Source organism: Phalangium opilio, unplaced genomic scaffold (assembly GCF_054372755.1).
Source record: "Phalangium opilio isolate 3A_F unplaced genomic scaffold, DU_Popi_V2 ptg000017l_1, whole genome shotgun sequence".
Taxonomy (NCBI): domain Eukaryota; kingdom Metazoa; phylum Arthropoda; class Arachnida; order Opiliones; family Phalangiidae; genus Phalangium; species Phalangium opilio.
The window spans coordinates 14,312,371-14,327,077 of record NW_028324151.1 but is presented as its reverse complement, the minus strand read 5'-3'; the positions used below and the strand labels follow the sequence as shown (position 1 = coordinate 14,327,077).

At 37.4% G+C, this 14,707-nt stretch overlaps 3 protein-coding genes across 4 annotated transcripts in view; 2 read left to right on the top strand and 1 right to left on the bottom strand.

The window, feature by feature from the left end:
- The window catches only part of LOC149704563 (uncharacterized), a 61,085-nt gene extending 51,463 nt beyond the window's left edge, over positions 1-9,622 (top strand). For both annotated transcript variants that reach the window (XM_089867008.1, XM_089867009.1), the window contains exon 10: positions 9,516-9,622. In XM_089867008.1, the coding sequence (XP_089723134.1) occupies positions 9,516-9,589 (74 nt within the window). In that variant the 3' untranslated portion in view covers positions 9,590-9,622. The remainder of the gene's footprint in view (positions 1-9,515) is intronic.
- On the top strand, positions 2,338-3,632 carry LOC149704565 (uncharacterized). The gene is made up of 2 exons (XM_089867061.1): positions 2,338-2,619; positions 2,697-3,632. The coding sequence occupies exons 1-2, from the start codon at positions 2,338-2,340 to the stop codon at positions 3,630-3,632; spliced, it is 1,218 nt and encodes a 405-aa protein (XP_089723187.1).
- Positions 5,290-7,650, bottom strand: LOC149704564 (uncharacterized). The gene is made up of 3 exons (XM_089867006.1): positions 7,028-7,650; positions 6,680-6,962; positions 5,290-6,576 (listed from the first exon to the last, which is right to left on the bottom strand). The coding sequence occupies exons 1-3, from the start codon at positions 7,286-7,288 to the stop codon at positions 5,582-5,584; spliced, it is 1,539 nt and encodes a 512-aa protein (XP_089723132.1). The 5' UTR covers positions 7,289-7,650; the 3' UTR covers positions 5,290-5,581.
- Positions 9,623-14,707: the final 5,085 nt, after the last annotated feature.

Below are 14,707 nucleotides of genomic sequence, written 5' to 3'. Positions count from 1 at the left end.
CGCGGATGCTTGTATCTAGTTCGGCCGTCTACCACCGCGAGCGTCTCACGTTTTTGAGGGGAAATTCTGAAACCGCCACTAGAGGGCCAACCGTTGGTGTGTTATCAAGAATATTCACTTTCGCCGAGTGAGGAATTTGGTTAGCTCAGTACTTCTAGTCTCATCTCACTTCTGGTAATATCTACCTATTTGTCATGCAATATTTTAGTAAGGGTTATTTTCAATTTCCCTCTTATACATTTAAGCCAGTCGACAGACTGGCTGATATATACGGGTCGTTCGAGTTTCCTGCCTTTGTACGGGCAAATTTTTGGAACGGGAGAGTAGATAATTTTGACGCCAGAAATGGCAGGCCTATGGCTTCAAGCGAATAAACGCCAATTCATTTTTAACCGTTGTGTTGCAAACAGGACCCCTCAGCGTAAGTATTTTTGAGGTGCAGAAATGGCAACCCTACGACTTCACGCGAATAAACGACAATTCGTTTTCAACCCTTGTGCTGCCACGAGCGTATAGGTCGCGTAAGTCGCGTAGGTCGCGTAGGTTTTTCTCGAGGGTAGGCTCTATCTATCTCTTATCATGGTGGGGGATCTTTTAACGACGTACTTGAGTTCAAAATTCTCCTAACTCCAAGGCATTGGACTCTCTTTCAGTTACAATGCACGTATCTCTGTCGTTCTCCGATTCGTTTCATTATTAGTAAGACCAAGCCTTTCAAGGAAGGGACACATATTATAAAAAAACCGTTTTTACAAACGGAAAAAACCTGATATATACTACATCGTTGATTTTGGGTCGCCACTCACTGTTCTTGTCACGGCTTCTAAGGGACAGATATTATTTATTCTAACCGTTTCATATAACACCACCATTTATTAAAGCGGTAACATTGCGTCATGACAATTAATATCACATGTCATGACAGCACCAACTATTAATGCGGTAATCTTAACACATTTTCTTTACTTTTTATTTCGGCTGACATTTTTACCATAACTTCGTTGTTATGGTAAAAATTATTTATTTTTAGCTTCAAAAAATGTCAGCCGAAATAAAAAGTAAAGAAAATGTGTTAAGATTACCGCATTAATAGTTGGTGCTGTCATGACATGTGATATTAATTGTCATGACGCAATGTTACCGCTTTAATAAATGGTGGTGTTAAATGAAACGGTTAGAATAAATAATATCTGTCCCTTAGAAGCCGTGACAAGAACAGTGAGTGGCGACCCAAAATCAACGATGTAGTATATATCAGGTTTTTTCCGTTTGTAAAAAATATAGGTGAAATAATTCTTCTAAACCTTTTTGGCTGTGAGAAAATCAACAGAAATACCTTCAATAATAAATTTAGAGTATATTAAATTATTATTTTTTAAGCCAGTCGACAGACTGGCTGATATATACGGGTCGTTCGAGTTTCCTGCCTTTGTACGGGCAAATTTTTGGAACGGGAGAGTAGATAATTTTGACGCCAGAAATGGCAGGCCTATGGCTTCAAGCGAATAAACGCCAATTCATTTTTAATTTTACACGGAATTTTATTCCGTTAAAATTTTAGAAACGGCACCAAAACCCCTGTCCCTGTGCCGGACGCGTCCGCGAAACGAACGCTTACGATAAGAGAGGGAAACCGGTCGCGTCCGCGAAACGTACGCTTACGATGAGAGAGAGAGATCGCTAGCGTACGCGGGGGCGATACGAACAAAGAGGAGGGAATTAGGGAGAGATAATCGCTAGGGCAGCCGTGATCCATCCGTATTGAGGAGAGGGGAAAATTTGTGATACGCGGCGGCTCTTAACGCGCAACTTATTCGCGCACAGTTGATATTATTGGTTCTCCTCTCTCTGGCTACTACGTCACCAAAATTGCTCGGAAAGGTTTAAAGGTTGTTAAAACGTACGCTTTAAAAATAAAAAGCCGAGGCTTAAGTGAAATGTTTAGTCAAGTTTATTTATCAGAGGTAATTTAAAATGGTTTACCACAAAAAATGCTGCTACTTGAATTGTAGAAGCAAACTGTAATACGCGGTATTCAAGTAATCCAAAAATTTGCTCATTTGCTCAAGCCATTTTTCTAATGGTGATAGTGATCCATTAGCAGGATTTGGTGTTATATGTTTACAAGTAAGATGTTTTGAATATTTTCCTAAAACATTACACGGCTTTAATCTTATACTATCTATCGTTAGGATTATACTGAAAAATTAAAAGTGCCAACTCCTATCTCTTCAAAGAAGAGGGCAGATAGGAGATAATATTTTGTAAAATAAACGTTGAACAACAGAAACTTAAAGTCATTTAGGTATTTAGGATAATTAAAAATTGTGTACGAAAATGCCTCGAACAAAAAATTGCTGCTACAAAGACTGCAAAAACGATTCAAGGTCATCGCATAAGGAGTATATGGAAGGAATTTTCTTCACACCATTTCCTAAGCCTAAAACTAAAAGAGATCAATGTTTACGGTGGATAAAAGCTTGTGGAAGGCCTGATTTTTTAACAATTGATAACATCACGAATAATCGTTATGTTTGTTCAGAACATTTTGTTGGTGGTTCAGGTCCGACTGTGGAATTTCCCGACCCCATGGTGTATGACCCCGTTAACTATATGATTGTAAGTCTCAAGCATGCGTTATGTTTATTTGTCTTAAAATATATTGGCATTTAACTTATTTCTGATTGATTAATAAGGATCCAAGACTAGATCTAGTATCTACTACAAATGATTGCGTCTCTACTTCCACAAGAGAAAATACTAAAACTAATGAGTCTATGGAATCTGACGGAAGTGATGGCACTCATGCAAACGTCATGGATATTCAAAAGGATCTTTCGCCTACTGGGCCTATATCAACATCATACTTAGCAGCAGGAAGTCAAACTCAAATTCTGGAAGATAGCTTTTCTAATTTACAAGATGTCTTCAAGATGTTTTCAGAATTTCAATTTAACAACACTGGCCAGGCAGTCAACTGGATGGTTACAAAAAGCCCCAATGGGAGTACGCTTCACTTTTATTCTACCAGAAATATTCGAGAAATAGGTTTCAAGTTTGTTGATATAAATGATCATTTCCAAGTGTCGATAAATATTTTTGGAAAGCCCCTTAATAGTGACCATGAAATATTTAAATCCCAACGTTTCAAAAGCAATTTGAAAACAATGAATGAATTACTTGAATTTCTATCGTACTTAGACACATTTCAAACGTGTTTAGGAAATCGGGAGAATTGTATTTTAGAATTGGATAGATGTGACATAGAAACAAAATCACATTATTTAAATGACTTAACTAATGCTATTCATTCAAACGATTGCTTGAGCATTTTCAAAGACTGGGAAATATCCAGCAAATGCCAAAAATGTTCTAGACTAAGCAAATATATGGCCAGAGTAATTAAAAACAAAAAGCAAGGAAACTTGCGGTACTTGTCTAAAAAAGAGCAGTTAAAACTGCTACGTCAGTCTAGAATAGAGAATAAACAGTTGAAAACCACAGTAAAGCGACTTAGGAAAAAATGTAAACAGTTATTTGAGTCTCAACGACAAGCAATAGGTGAGGAAATATTTGGAGAAATTGTAGAGGAAACCCATTCTGTACCAAAGAAAACTTCTATCGTCTTATGATGAAACAACAATTTCAACTACTAAAGAACAAATAGAAGAGACCGCAAAAATGGCATAAGTCTATTATTCAGTGGTGTTCTTTTGTAAGAGCTAAGTCAGCAGCAGCCTATGACGCATTTAGACACGTTATCCCTCTACCATCACCACCCACACTCTATAATTACGTGACCACGTTTTCTGCAAAGAGCGGATTTACGAAAGAAGCAATAGTTGAAATGAAGAATAAAATAGATTTAGAATCAGTTTGTGAACATCAACAATATTTCTCTATCATGGTAGACGAAATGAAGATCAAAGATGATTTGGTTTACAAGGCAAGTACTGGAGATGTGGTAGGCTTTTGCCACCTAAACGACGTTGGAGAGAAGTTAAAGGCTGAAGAAACCAAAAAAACTGGCGAAAATTGCTCAGACCCACCATTAGCGACTCATGTTATGGCATTGATGGTTCGAGGAATTACAACAAATTTTAAACACGTCTTAGCATATTTTCCATGCAGTGACATGAAAGCTGAAGAACTTTATTCAATCATGCAAGAGTCAATTGAAGTTATGGAGAACAATGGTTTTAAAGTATTGACCATAATTTGTGATAAATCTGGTATAAATCAGAAATTCATAAAAATGAGCACATGCTACGATGAAGAAAAGGGTGTTGGGTATAAAGGGAAAAATCCCTATGCCCCCAGAAGCGATCCTCGCTATATATACTACATTTCCGACCCTCCACATTTGATAAAAACTGTTAGAAACTCTATATTTGACAGCGGTTCTAGTACAAAAGATCGAATGCTTAAAAAGAACGGGAAACACATACTGTGGTCTCATGTTGTACAAATGTTTCGGAAAGATTGCTCATCACATTTAAGACTGTGTCCCAAACTCACCAATGAGCATATAGCTCTTGGACCATTCTACAAAATGAGAGTAAAATATGCAACACAAGTTTTAAGTGCAAGCGTTGCTTCGGCAATGGAGCAGCTAGTGGGTGAAGAAGCTTCAGAAACAGTCAAGTTTATAAGAATTTTTAACAAAATGTTCGACATATTCAATACAAGAAACCTGGCGCAAGGCAAGTCGAAAAGAAATCCAAACTTGGAGCCGTTTACATCACTAACTGATAGCAGATTCGAGGTTAGACTTTTCAATAATTAAAGTTTGCTAATAGTTATAACACCGTAAGGAATTTTTGGGTTATAGTGGTTAGAGAAGGAATTCTTAGGATACCTAAGAGAATGGAGTTCGGAAGTTGAACAAACTACATTTAGCAAAGAAGGGAAACAATTAATGATGTTGAGCGCCCCAAGCTTAAATGGTTTACATATAACAGGTTAATAATCATAGATTCATTATTAATCAAGGGTGTGAACTTATTTGATTATTTTATATATTCCAGTAAATTCAATTTCGGAAGTGACAAAATTTTTGCTTTCTAAGGGAGCCACGTTTGTCCTCACAAATCGATTCAACCAAGATCCCCTCGAGCAACATTTTGGCAAACACAGGAGAGCTATAGGAAGCCACGAAAATCCAGACCTCCTTACTTTTGGGTTTAGCGAACGTAAATTTAAAATTATGCGTCCATTGATTGTAAAGTCCAAGAGAGGAAATACACAGAAATTAAAAAAAAATTAAAAATGTTTATTGCACACTTTTTATTTGAATTTACATTAAAAGTATTTATTAGAAACTTACACCAAAAATATTAATTAGGAACTTAATACAAAAATATTTGTTAGGAACTAACTTCATTGCTCACTTTGATTTGGAATTTATTGATACTTTTAAAAATTTATCAGGGTTTTTTTAAGTTTAGAAGTGCAAGTCACACTTGTTTAAAAAATTATCACGCTTCTTCCTGTTTACATGTGCAAGTCACCCCTTATTTTAATAAATTATCACAGTTTTTCATGTTTACATGTGCAAGTCACTACTACTTTTAAAAAATTATCACGGTTTTTCATGTTTACAAGTGCAAGTCATCCCTTCCTTTAAACTTTTCCGCAAACCCCGTTTCTTTGCGAGTGTTGCGCGCTTCAACTGATTTAGCTTAATTTTGTAAAAATTCCTAACTGCTTTGCCCCGGCAATTAATAAAAGTATCATACAACATTTTTTTAGCTCTCTCTCTAGACTTTAAATTCTCACCACCCCATAACATGTCAAAATATTTACTAGCTTCACTGCTTTGAAGCTCATTTCCCAAGATAGTTTTCCTATCAACAGTTTTAACTGATTTTTCAAAATGAGGCTTACAAATGTTGTTTATTAAATCAAACATTCTATAAGCATTTGCAGTTAAATATATCAAACCTCCACGGCTTAAGAGATAAGACCAATAAGCAAATGATCGCTCTGGAATATCATAGTTCACTTTTTTAACAGAATTTTCAAAGAGCTCCAGAAGTTGCGTATCATCATATTTTTTGGCCATTTTACATAAAATATAACCTCCTATATGATGTACAACCCAAGTTTCTTTCTGAGAAATCTTTTCTTTGGATAAGTGTTTACTAGACTGCTCTAAATCTAATTTTTCAGCATTTGGGTCGATGTGATCTGGCTTTAAACGCACCCACTGTACTAAAACCATAGCTAAGAATCTACGTAGCCAATTACAGACTATTAACTCTTGCGAATTTGCGGTTAAGTTTGTAAAATTCTCAAATACGTTAAATACAACCAAAAACTCATCTATTAAATCTGAATCTAGCCTCAATTTCTTTGCGTGTGTTTCAAAAGATATTTTATCATCTATATTTCTGCTATTTAAAGTAGAAAGCTTTTTGATAACTTCATCTGAAAATCGTATATTCTCAGGATTCTTTACAATATCTGCAATTGCCATATTTTCGCCATCGGTAGTAAATATAGCATTTTCCATTAACTTGCAGGTATTGATTATTAACATTTCTTCATGATTGATGAAGAAAGCTTCGTTAAAATCTAGGAAATAATTTATGTTTAAATGATTTTAATTTCATCAAAGTCGTTTCAATCAATTTAAATTCATAAAAATCATTTATAAATCAAAGAAATATAATCATACCTGAGGGCTCAAAGTTTCTTGAAATATACAGTTTTGGTACTTTAGGCTTTTCAATTTTTAAATCAGCTTTTATTGCAGTTTCTTGGATTTTTGGCTTGGATAAATCCAAAGGAATGTTTATTGGAATATTTTTAAATGCTTCTCTAGTCTTCTTTATGACGTTTCCACCAACTCTTTTTTCTACGCATACGCTTCCTGATTCTTTGTTATGGTTATTATTTTCTATGTTTGCCCTCTTCTTTGAAGAGATAGGAGTTGGCACTTTTAATTTTTCAGTATAATCCTAACGATAGATAGTATAAGATTAGAGCCGTGTAATGTTTTAGGAAAATATTGAAAATATCTTACTTGTAAACATATAACACCAAATCCTGCTAATGGATCATTATCACCATTAGAAAAATGGCTTGAGCATACGAAATGATGTTTTTTAATTAAATCCGGTGTAAGGTCTGACCTGCCACAGTTATTTATCCATTTCACACATTGTTGATGTTTGGTTATAGGTTTTGGAAATGGTTTAAAAGTTATCCCGTTCATTTTTGGATTACTTGAATATCGCGTATTGCTACTACAATTCAAGTAGCAGCATTTTTTGTGGTAAACCATTTTAAATTACCTCTGATAAATAAACTTGACTGAACATTTCACTTAAGCCTCGGCTTTTTATTTTTAAAGCGTACGTTTTAACAACCTTTAAACCTTTCCGAGCAATTTTGGTGACGTAGTAGCCAGAGAGAGGAGAACCAATAACATCAACTGTGCGCGAATAAGTTGCGCGTTAAGAGCCGCCGCGTATCACAAATTTTCCCCTCTAGATGGATCACGGCTGCCCTAGTGATTATCTCTCCCTATTTCCCTCCTCTTTGATACGAAGCTCCGCGTAGAGAGAGAACTGCCTGCCTGGTATATTAGTGAGAGGGGGAAGAGGGAGAGGGGGCATCCCGCTCGGAGAGAGAGGAAAGAAAGGTAGTTTAAATCTCGCGGGCTTTTTTGAATGAAGGGAAACAAGATGATAATTTTCGTGCACTACTGCACTTTGTGCGCGTGATACATCAGAGATTATGCTGGATGGTTAGGTTAGGTTTCGTAAAATAGAGGGGACGCTTTACGGTCATAGTGATTTCTGGTTTAGGGGATCCAGGATTTTGTTTAAATACATTATTTGATTCGTATGGTTTTTAAAAATTATACTTTAGTGGGGTGCACAATTTAGTTTCATTAATATTATTTGAAATGTGACGTTATTAGAAATTAAAGGGATACACGATTGTGTTTCAGAAATGTTTTTAGTTGTACGATTTATTGGAAATCAACTATACGGGGGGTCACGTGAGCCGTGTAAAATTACTATTAAGGCCCAGCCCTTGGGCCATCTTGTTAACCCTTGTGTCGCAAACAGCCCCCTTTAGCGTAAGTATTTCTGAGGTGCAGAAATGGCAACCCTACGGCTACACGCGAATAATTGACAATTCGTTTTTAACCCTTGTGCTGCCACGAGCGTATAGGTCGCGTAGGTCGCGTAGGTTTTTCTCGAGGATGGGCTCTATCTAGCTCTTAGGTCGCGTGAGTCGCGTAGGTTTTTCTCGAGGGTGGGCTCTATCTAGCTCTTATCATGGTGGGGGATCTTTTAACGACGTACTCGAGTTCTTATCACGGTGGGGGATCTTTTAACGACGTACTCGAGTTCAAAATTCTTGTAACTCCAAGGCATTGAGGTTAAAATGCACGTATCTCCGATCCGTTTATTGAGACTTGGACTCTCTTTGAGTTACAATGCACGTATCTCTGTCGTTCTCCGATTCGTTTCATTATCAGTAAGACCAAGCCTTTCTTGGAAGGGACACATAAATATCCATTCCGTTTGAAATTAATCATTTCATATTTCATTATTAGTAAGACCAAGCCTTTCAAGGAAGGGACACATATTATAAAAAAACCGTTTTTACAAACGGAAAAAACCTGATATATACTACATCGTTCATTTTGGGTCGCCACTCACTGTTCTTGTCACAGCTTCTAAGGGACAGATATTATTTATTCTAACCGTTTCATATAACACAACCATTTATTAAAGCGGTAACATTGCGTCATGACAATTAATATCACATGTCATGACAGCACCAACTATTAAAGCGGTAATATTACGTCATGACAATTAATTTCACATGTCACAGCTAAAAACTGTCGATTCTTATCAGGGGCGTCAACTTCATTATCTTAACACATTTTCTTTACTTTTTATTTCGGCTGACATTTTTACCATAACTTCGTTGTTATGGTAAAAATTATTTATTTTTAGCTTCAAAAAATGTCAGCCGAAATAAAAAGTAAAGAAAATGTGTTAAGATAATGAAGTTGACGCCCCTGATAAGAATCGACAGTTTTTAGCTGTGACATGTGAAATTAATTGTCATGACGTAATATTACCGCTTTAATAGTTGGTGCTGTCATGACATGTGATATTAAATGTCATGACGCAATGTTACCGCTTTAATAAATGGTGGTGTTATATGAAACGGTTAGAATAAATAATATCTGTCCCTTAGAAGCTGTGACAAGAACAGTGAGTGGCGACCCAAAATGAACGATGTAGTATATATCAGGTTTTTTCCGTTTGTAAAAACGGTTTTTTTATAATTAAAAGTTATAAGGTTCTTATGTCAACAGTGATATCTTACATAATATTTTCCAAGACCCTCCCCCGTTCTCGGCAACAATTAGTATTTAACATTATTCCAACTCCCTCCCATCCTGTCAACGTTATGTAATTTGTGAACAGTCTCTTATTCGTCTTGTTGGGAAGACCGCTTAAAACATTTTTTGTTTTTTTCAGAAGGGGTTTGCAAGGTGGAAGAAGCTCTCAGAAATGAATCAGGCATTATCAGTGATGTATGTTATATAAGCTAATTCACAAATTAAAAACGTAGGAAGAGTAGGTTTCTGAGTCTATATTGCGCGGAAGATTAATAATCTTACGCATCGATGAATAAGTATCCCATTGAAAATCTTTAATCAGGTCTTCTTTAGTCTCTGGGACCGTCCATAAACTACGTCACACTCTTACGGGGGGGAGGGGCTTTGTAAATTTGTGACGGTCCGTGACGAGGGGGGAGGGAGGGGTCCTTCGATGCGTGACGTCACATTTCAAATTAATTTTATTACGAATTCAGTAAGAAGAAACACGTTTCAAAGTCCACCGTGAGAACGACCTCTACAATAATTTAACAAATGTTTTATTCAATCATCGCTTAAATAGCAGAAACTGTAAGCAATGATCACATACTTACTCGTACGTGTAGTCAATTAAAACAGCGCACTTAAAATAAAGAGACCGGTTCACTGCAGAACTAGCTACACGTACGCATAAGGACTGCTAAATGTAGTGTCAGCTTAAACTCTCAAGTGTCACAGTTTATCCGCCACTAGCATTAGCAAGGATAAATCGGATCCTCCATCCGATTTAAATGGTTTCGTTTTTTTCGCACATTTTTAAAATCTGAATCCCAAGCTCGATTAGCCTAAGTTTTCAAGTGACAATGTCGAAAACTATTAAGTGTGCCCATATAACTAAGCTTTATGGAAATATTTTGGTTATGAAAAAGCACATCCAGACAATAAAGTTAAAAAAAACTCAATCAGAGGCAAACGATATTTGTAAAAGCTTAAAACGGAAATGAACTTCGACTTCCAAGTCGAGCAAAATATTTCTGAGTGGAAAAGAAGAAAGAATCTCTTTTAAAATTAATCAAAGTAAATTGGTAAATTAAGACAAATCGTAGTCCGTTGGGGGGGGGTTTAAAGAAGTGTGCCGTGGTTTTCAGGGGAGGGGTCTTAGAGAATGTGACGAAGCGTGATCTGGGGGGACGGGGGGGGGTCAGAAAATGCTATTTTTTGCGTGACGTAGTTTATGGACGGTCCCTCTCAGGCGCCAATTGCCAATTGAAAGTTATAAGGTATGTGGCTTTACAGCATACAGGGTTCAGACAAACTTGGAAAACCGGGAAAAATCACAAAAATAAATAGTTGACAAAGACCTCCGGGATAATTCTGGGAAATTTCGAATTTTTAGTAAAATTCAAGGAAATCAGGGAAATTTGCGTCAAACAGGGGCCGAGTAGTTAAGCAAAATGTTCATAAACATACCCTCCATAGGATTAACATTACACTATAGAGAGATTTCAGTTGGAGGAGGAGCTGAGTCTCGTGACATAATTTACGCTGCCATGTTGGTGGGTTTAAAGTAGGAATGAAGCTGAGATCACCCAATGTGGCTACCAGAACAGCGGTAAGGCTTGGGAGGGTGTGATGTACTACTATCTCATCTGAAAGCTCTATATACTTTGGAGGCTCATAACTCTGGTTATATTAGAGATACGGGGATGTCCTTTGATTATGTCAGGGCCCCTAGATGTCCTATAATTCCTATAAAACCCTATATTTTTGAAGTTGTCCTATAAAATAATACAATTTTGGCTAAAATCGCCAAAAATCCTATAATTTTGAAATTTGGGCGAATTTTAAGCAACCCTTCGGTTAAACCAGGACTCGGGTCTAAAAAATATCATAAAGTCAGATTGATTTCCCTAGTATTGTAGCTTAAATAGTTAAAAATAGCTCGGTATATCCCCATATCTATTGTAGAACGTACAGAGTTATGAGACTCCAAAGTTGGGTGTAATGCTATTCCTATTGAGCGTATATTTTTGAACATTTTGCTTAGTTACTCGAACCCTGTTTGTCGTAATCCCAAGTTTTTAGTATGGTTGGATGGGGGGAAAATAGGGCTATAACATAATCAAAGGGCATCCCCGTATCTCTAGTAGAACCAGAGTTATGAGCCTTCAAGTTGGGTGTAATGCGATTCCTATGAAGGGTATGTTTCTAAACATTTTGCTTAATTACTCGGCCTATGTTTGCAGTACTGGTTCTTTAAAAAAATAAAACTTAATATTATAGTGTCCTATATAATCCTATAATTCTGGAAACCGTCCAATAAAATCCTATATTTTCATGAAAAAAATTCCCATAAATATTTTAGAAATTCGGCTGGGGGCCCTGTTATGTAATAGTCATATATGCCCCCCCCTCCTTCTTTAACATTTGATATATAGGATACTCCATATACGGAAAAAACCTGGAAATCTCAGGGAAATTTGTTTTCCAAAAGTTGTATGAACCCTGAGCATAGTTGCTCGCCTTTCTAATGATGACTACAGTATTGTAGTAGTACCATATTCGTTGGTGCGTAGGATTGACTTCAAACTAGGGCTGTGCGTGTACTCGATAAGAGACGAATACTAGATGGAGTGTCGAGCCGTGTACTCGACTCTATACCCGATAAGAGATTTTTCCGAGACTCGAAAAAGTTTCGAGTATTAAACTTGGGCTCGATAAAAAATCGAACCTCCTTTTGGAAGGCCTATAACTCTGGAAATGGGATAAAGTAGTTATAAAAACTACTTTAATGGGCCGAAAACAGCAAACTATGAGGACACAAGTTGTTTACTACTTTTCATTGGTCAAAAACCGAGAACTCTGTGGTCACAATTTGTTTACTTAATTGATTTTAAAAACTATCAGTAAACTTTTGAGCTAGCTGAAGGCCCGTTCACATTACCCAACTTTAGTCAGCTGACAAAGCCGATCTGACCAGTCAGGCCAGATTGTCAGGCAATATGAACGTTTCACCCAACCGTACTATTGTCAGGTTCAAGCTCGGATTTTAATCGGGTAGGTAGGCGATTGGAGTCGAGCCGACTAAAGTCAGAGAGGGAGCAAACCAATCACAATAAGCCTTGGCTATTACGTCATGGGACACGTGCTGTTTTTCTTTCAGCTCGAGAGAGACAACCGAGAATATCGGCCATTATTTAATTTTATAAATAAAATGATTTTGGGCCTTGGCCGTTTTTTAACATGGGTTAGTTATTAAGTTTTGATGGTTGTTCTTCATTGAATATTATCAGAAGTAATATAGTAGGGACGTTTCCTATATTACTTCTGATATTATTGACCTTTATTATGTTCTGAATTGCAGAAATTTAGTGGGAATAGCTTTGATGCTCGTAAAATAGTCGAATTCTTTTTCGAGAATATGAGTTTGAACATTTATAATCCAAAACAAATCACTCCTATTATTATTGACTAGTCGGCCTGACAAGTCTATGATTTGTCAGCTGACTAAAGTTGGGTAATGTGAACGGGCCTTGACTCGTCTACTTTTTGAGGGAACCGTTTTCATGAAAACTTGCTGAGGTTAATGGCAATAGTTAGGGCGCTGTCGGTTAGCTGTAGCATAGGGGCTACATGCATGGCTGTGCATGGAATCGTGACTGAATGAAACAAAGTCCTATGCGTGTTAAAGTTACATTATTATATTTTTCATAAAGCTAGGTTACGTTTTGAAATATTTAGGCCGAAACTAGATATTAAAGGAAAGGACCACCACTTTTGCGTGTTATTTTTAAATCAAAGGCCGTGATATGAGAGTTTAAAATTTGCTAGTAAATTACGTTTTGGAATAAATTTTAGTTAATTATATAATTTAAACCCAAATTAGAAATGGAAAGATATAAGACCCCTTTGCCGTTTCGTTTGTAACTGTGTGGTTCTACGTAATTCGGCGTTTTATTCGTCAACGTCGTTTCGCCGTCACGTGATGCCGCTATTGCTGCATTATTGGTCTTTATCGCGAGGTAAACAATACACTGGTCAGGGAAAACCTGGAAAAGTCAGGGAAAAGTAAATGCCTTTAAAAAATCTCTTAGACTGTTATTTATAGTTAAAATGTTTCTTATTCATTTTGGTGCAACAAATATATTGGAAAACTTTATGTAGAGAGTTTATTTAATTATAAACACTTTAAACGTGCTGTAAACATTTACACTTTCGGCCTAAAAAGGTCAGGGAAAATCTCAGAAAATGGTCAGGGAAACCTGTAAAAGTCAGGGAATTTGGTTCTGAAAATTCCTTGTCAACCCTGTTCAGATTTGAGATGATTTCCGAAGCAGCATTAACGGTATGGGTCTGTGATTTTCAAAACAACCAAATGGACGAGACAAAAAGCGAAATTAATATAAATTGGGGTATGAGAGACTGAGAGTACAGGGATAGGAACTTGAACGTCATAGGAGTCTCAACGCGAAATTCGTTAAAAGCAACCGAGGTTTAGCCGCTTATGGCGAGCCAAAGCGGACAAAATTCGAAATTCGCTCTCCCTCCTTAGATATTCGCGCTCTCCCTCCTTATAATACCCTCGCTCCCTCTCTTTAAACCTTGCACCCTCCCTTCAAAACCTTCCCTCTCATTCAAAACCTCGCTCTCTCCCTTCAAAACCTTCCCTCTCTTTCAAAACCTCGCTCTCCCTCTTTTTAATACCCTCGCTCCCTCTCTTTAAACCTTGCTCCCTCCCTTAAAAACCTTCCCTCTCTTTCTAAACTTCGCTCTCCCTCCTTATAATACCCTCGCTCCCTCTCTTTAAACCTCGCCCCCTCCCTGCAAAACCTTCCCTCTCTTTCTAAAACTCGCTCCCTCTCTTTAAACCTCGCTCCCTCCCTTCAAAACCTTCCCTCTCTTTCTAAACCTCGCTCTCCCTCCTTATAATACCCTCGCTCTCCCTCTCTATAATACCCTCGCTCCCTCTCTTTAAACCTCGCTCCCTCTCCTTATAAAAGCCTCGCTCTCCTTCCTTATAATACCCTCGCTCCCTCTCCATATAAAAGCCTCGCTCCCTCTCCATATAAAAGCCTCGCTCCCTCTCCTTATAAAAGCCTCGCTCTCCCTCCTTATAATACCCTCGCTCCCTCTCCTTATAAAAGCTGCGCTCCCTCTCCTTATAAAAGCTTCGCTCCCTCTCCTTATAAAAGCCTCACTCCCCCTCTTCATAATAGACTCGCTCCCCCTCTTTATAATAGACTCGCTCCCCCTCTTTATAATAGACTCGCTCCCCCTCTTTACAATAGCCGCGCTCTCTCCTCGGAAAAAACGGTCGCTCTCTCCCCTCAGGAAAACGGTCGCTCTCTCCCC